This window comes from Ascidia mentula, chromosome 2 (assembly GCF_947561715.1).
Source record: "Ascidia mentula chromosome 2, kaAscMent1.1, whole genome shotgun sequence".
Taxonomy (NCBI): domain Eukaryota; kingdom Metazoa; phylum Chordata; class Ascidiacea; order Phlebobranchia; family Ascidiidae; genus Ascidia; species Ascidia mentula.
The window spans coordinates 16,978,078-16,984,077 of NC_138567.1; the positions used below are offsets into that span (position 1 = coordinate 16,978,078).

Sequence of the window (6,000 nt, forward strand, 5' to 3'; positions counted from 1 at the left end):
AGTCGTTTTTAAATATCCCAGAGACGCGTCGCAAATCGGTCACCTCGCCAAGCAACTCCAACCTGGACGCGGAAGAGCCCTGCAGGAATCATATAGGGACGCGACAAGCAGGCCGCACGGTTATTTAGTCTTGGACTTTAAACAGTCAGCACCTGAGCAATATCACATGCGGACCAACGTGTTTCGCGGGGAAACTCAGATTGTGTACGTTCCGAAAAAGGTGTAACATGTCAAGTCACGTCTGCGACCAAGCTCCGACTCTCCTCACTCAGGCGTCGGCAAAACCGAAGCTGGTTCGCACGATTATAAATGCCGGCGACCGACAGTTAATTCAGTGCATTTGCGAGTGTGCGTATAACGTCTTAAAGGGGAACGTACCGATGACTCGCGCCCAACGCGTCAAACTTTGCAGATATAAAAAGGGGATTCGCGAGTTGAGAAAAAAGTCGGTGTCGCTAGCCAAAAAACGTCGAATTATCAAACGAGGTGGCTTTCTTTCCGCGTTGATTAGCCCTCTCATAGGATCGGTAATTCCAGTCCTCGGTAAACTCTTAACCGGCGGAAAGTGAGATGGAAGGTGTACAAAAACTTGCCCTCGTGGATCCGAGCATTTTAAAGTCCCTCCAGGACAAATATACCTCGCGATCAACGCCCGTTGATCAGGTGTCGCTCTTATCCGTGCGTTCGAGGTGATCTTTGAAAGCACCACACATAGACCAAAAAAACTGCACACGGATCGTGGCAAGGAGTTTGTCAATAAACAATTTCAAGATTGGTTGCGAAAACACAACATTGAGTTTTTTACAACCTTTAACGACGAAATTAATGATTTGGAGCAGTATGGCCGTCGGCCATGCCTGGAGTTTAAAGGCCTTCCCTACTCAGATGAGGAGAGCACCGACGACCTGGTCATCTCTGTCGCGAGGAAGCTGGATGTCACTGTTACAAAACATGACATCAGCATATCCCATCGACTGCGAAGACCGTCAAAAGATCACCCAAGGCCAGTAATCATTGCTAAATTTATAAATAGGAAACTGCGGGATGCCATTTACTTCAACAGGCATAAACTAAAGGCGGTCAACCGAGGTGTGGCTCCAGAGAAGCAGATTTTTGTCAATGAGAGCTTGACAAAGAGGAACCGGGACAGATTTAACACCTGTCTCCGGTACAAACGGGAGCACCACTTCCACCACATCTGGACTCGGAATGGAACAACTTATTTAAAGAAGGATGAAGAGAGCAATGTCATTGTCATTCGCAATGACAATGATTTGGTACGTCACAAAATTCTATAATATTTACTTATGTAGTTGTATGTTTATTATATATTTTGTGTCAAAGATTTCAATATTAGTAATACCTCCTCATGATGGCCCAGTTTAAAACTAAGTCCCCAGACCTATGTTTTTTGGCTAGTAATGAACACACTCACTCACAGTACTATGATCATGCATCACTGGATATGACACTGAGAAATATGTTGGAGAATGATCTATATATTATCCACATTAACATTTGCAGTTGAAAAAAAACACAAAGATGATTTAGAGAATTGGATATCAAATATGTCTAAAATTCCTGATATAATAATGATAACCGAAACGAGAATGAAGCATAGTGTTATTTACACCACAGATATTGAAGGGTATGAATTTTGCCACATTGACACAGTTTCTAATGCGGGTGGTGTAGGAATGTACATTAAACAGTCACTTTCTTTTCACATAAGGCATGACATCACACTCCTTTGTCAAGATAGTGAAAACTTATGGGTTGAATTATCACTTAAGAAACAACAAATTGTCCTTGGTGTAATATACAGACATCCCACATACTCTCATGACTCATTCCAAGATGCACTTTCCCAAACCTTACATGATCTTAATAAACATAATATTCCAGTTTATATTGGTGGTGATTTTAACATTGATTTGATGAAACATAACAGTTCTGACTCAGTGCGCAATTTCATAGATACCCTTGCCTCATACAGTTATACACCTCTGATATGCCAACCTACCAGGATAACTCCCCACAGTGCAACTCTAATTGATAATTTTTTCTCTACTAATTCCAATGTAAAGTTTAAATCTGGTATTATTACAACAGACATATCTGACCATCTTGGAATATTTATCATACTCCACACAGTAGCCCTCAGTAAACCACTAGAGAAAATACTTGTTAGAGATATGCAACATTTTTCTGCCCCAAACCTAATGCAAGACATAAACTTTCTGATCGAAAGCTTAACTCATTCCAACCAAAACCCTATTGATCAATTTACTCATTTTGTCCAAAACTTTATTTCCATTTTACAACATCATGCACCACTATCCCACCTGTCCAGAAGAAGAAGGAAACTAGCACAGAAACCATGGATAAGCAAAGCAATATACACTTCCATTAAGAAAAAAAATAGACTTTTTCACATGTTATGCAAATCACATTTTTCCAGTATTAGCAAATACAACCAATATAAGGCATACAGAAACCGTTTGAACCATGTAATGAAACAAGCGAAAATCATTTTTTACAAGAAAAAACTAAAAGGTAGTGAAAAAGACATTGCTGGAATATGGAAAATAATCAACAGTATATTGCAGCGTAAACAGTCCAAACCCCATAAACCCACTGTTGTAAGAACAAACCATGGAAATATGTCACATGACCCTTTAATTATATCGAACACTTTTAATTCCTTCTTTGCCAGCATAGGAAATAGCATTGCACTCTCCATACCGTCTCCAGATAAACCCCTCCCAGCTGTTGCTTTAAGTGGCAATGTGTCTTCATCCTTCTTCTTCTATGAAACAACACCAGACGAGATAGAAATGTATATATCCCTTTTAGATGCAACAAAATCGGTACCATCTCATGATATCCCCATTAGGTTCATTAAGCTAGTTAAATACATAATTTCACCCTTCCTGTCGGAGGTGTATAACTGGTGTATTCGTAATGGACAATATCCCGTAGTTCTTAAGTCGGCAGAAGTAATTCCCATACACAAAAATGGTTCTGTGAGTGAGTGCACTAATTACAGGCCAATATCATTATTGTCCCCTTTTGCAAAAATTTTTGAAAAAATTATTCACAGCCGCCTATATAACTACCTTGAAAAAAGTAAGTTAATTTCACAGCATCAATACGGATTTAGAAGTAAACATTCCACGTCACTCGCCATTTACGACATTTACGAGAAGCTGCTAGAATCTTTCGACAATAAACAGTTTACATGCGCCATTTTTCTAGACCTGTCTAAGGCATTCGACACCGTAAATCACGAGAAGTTGTTGGAAAAGTTAGAGCGCCGGTATGGAATTAGGGGAAATACCCTACACTTAATCCACAGTTACCTTGTAGGTAGAAGTCAATGCACTAGAATAGGAAATTCTGTGTCGGATATTAAACCCATAACATGCGGTTGCCCACAGGGTTCGCCATTAGCTCCTTTACTTTTTTTATTGTACATCAATGACCTTCCGCAAGTATCCTCTTTTACAACCAAATTGTTTGCTGACGACACGGTTCTTTCAATGACCTCCCCTTCACTTATTGACTTACAATCCCGTGTTAACGAACAACTCACAAATGTTGACAACTGGTTAAGGCACAATCGACTTTCTCTCAACATTCGGAAAACAAAGTTCCTATTGTTTTCCCCTTCCACCTCAAGCACTGGCAATTTCACCGTCACCATCGGTCATGAAAAACTTTTGCGATCAGATAATATTAAGTACCTCGGTGTATACATTGATGACAAACTAACCTGGACAACTCACATTCATTATTTAGAAAAGAAATTGTCACAAGCATGCGGCACTTTTTTTCAGTTGCGAAATTATCTTGACGTTAAAACTTTGAGAAACGTTTACTATTCATTTGTATATTCCCATATTCAGTACGCTATCGGTGCTTGGGGTGGAGGATCGGCACTCTCACTGAAAAAACTCAACACTATTCATAATAATATACTCCGCTCCATAACCTTTAGTTCCTTTCAAAGCCACGTCACGCCATTATACAAGAAATTAGATCTCACAAAAATTAGAGACATTTACAAACTCGAACTGGCCAAAGTAATGCACGATTTCCATACCGGCAATCTACCGGCCTCCTACAACTCCTTATTTTCGTTAGTAGGCACAGTGCACGATCATTTCACAAGAAATGCATCGCAAAAGAACTTATTTCACCCAAGAGTTAACACCACCTTCGGCTTACGTATGCTAAAACATAGGGGCCCACAGATATGGGAGGAAATAAACCCTTCCATTAGATCGCTCTCCCGTCCATCATTTAAAAAAAAAATCCGCCAATATTTCACATCTCAGTATTAACTTCCTTTTTCATCCACCCTGTTAGCAGTCCGTTTTCCCCTTTTTTCTTGTAGTCCTCCTGTCGTTTATTGCGTTTCTTCTGTCTTTTTTTTATGGTGTTTTTATTTGTGTTTTTATGTATATTCCACTGTACACTCTACGCCTAAATGAACAATTTACTGCCGTAGGATCCGTTGTTGTTTCAGACCTAGGAGCGCTGCACACCAACATCATAACGTGCGATTGATCATCAGCAAGACCTACGATGATTCAACAAGCGCAACCTCCATACGATCCTGACCATCTCCAACCAAAACCACCACGTTTGGACTGTCCTCGGGACGTTAAGGTCTGTCGATGTGGATCAAAGGAAACGTTCTAAGAACCGAGTTGGCGTTTGCGTTTCGATGGGTTTTGCTTTGGCCAGCACGGCCGGGTGGCCACCTTTTCGTCACATGCAGCTTGTCGCAACCCATCACCTCCCAGTGCGACTGGCTGCGATCCTACGGCAGACGGTGATTCTCCGTGAGGAAATCACCTTTACATGGGCGCCTGACTCGATAACCTTTATGGTTTTATCGGTGCCCATGCCATTTCATTTCCTTGTTTTTTGTTCGTCGCGTAGTTGCTTTTCTCGCAAAAATAAACATGATTTGATTTGATTTGAAACCAAGGCTTCGGTCGTAGAACGTTTTAATCGTACCTTAAAACAGCGCATGTGGCAGTATTTTACGCACAAGGGCGAAATGAAGTACATCGACGTGCTGAAGGACTTCGTCGAGAGATATAACAATTCCTTCCACAGGAGCATTCGAACGAGCCCGGCGTCGGTGAGTGCAGCGAACCAGGAGTTAGTTTGGGAAACTTATACGGCGATCCTCCGCGACTGGCCAAGGAGTGGAAATTCGCGGTGGGGGCCATGGTGCGAATCGCCGTCACTCGTCGAACGTTCAAAAAAGGATATCTGCCAAACTGGTCTGACGAGGTTTTCTTTGTCAACGCTCGCCGTCGGACAAACCTCCACACCTATACCCTGATCGAGGAGCTAATAAGCGGCTCCTTTTACGAACAGGAATTACAAAACGTGGAAAAAAATCTTTTCACAGTCGAGAAGGTATTGGGAAAACGAAAAAGGCGTGGGATGAAAGAGCTGCTTATAAAATGGTCAAATTACCCTGAAAGTTTTAATTCCTGGGTAAACGCGAAGGACGTTGTACATTTACCGACCCGCTGACATTTCGATGACGCCAAAAAGCGATTGGATTTGGTGCGGTCGAATCTTACCCCGCGCAGAAGTTGTATTTTTCACCCAAGTCATTCTCGTGTTCGTCGTGGTGGCCGCCAGTCTCGTGAATTCGAATCCGAATCTTTGGACGGCTTTACTCGCGAGCGGCGTGGGTTATCTTTGGCCGGCACCCACTTTGCAAAAGAAACATGTTTTTCATAACGCTTCCGAGCAACAGCAGTTTACAGTATTACCCCCAGAACACGACGACGAATTACACGACCAAGCTTCCGAAAGCGATCCACCTCGATCAGGGGCGATAAAGGAGATCGCTCTGAGCGACATTCAATATCCGCTCAGTTGGGCGAACGTGACATTTAACGAAATGTGGTTCGCCATTAAGATACGATCCGCAGACGAAGTTGTCAGGGAAACCTTTGTTCTGCCCGA

At 42.0% G+C, this 6,000-nt stretch overlaps 1 protein-coding gene across 1 annotated transcript; it reads left to right on the plus strand.

Moving 5' to 3' along the window:
- Positions 1–227: 227 nt before the first annotated feature.
- On the plus strand, positions 228–4,679 carry LOC145890260 (uncharacterized). The gene is made up of 3 exons (XM_082981279.1): positions 228–543; positions 772–1,277; positions 4,514–4,679. Exons 1-3 carry the CDS (start codon positions 228–230, stop codon positions 4,535–4,537), a joined length of 846 nt encoding a protein of 281 aa, XP_082837405.1. The 3' UTR covers positions 4,538–4,679.
- Positions 4,680–6,000: the final 1,321 nt, after the last annotated feature.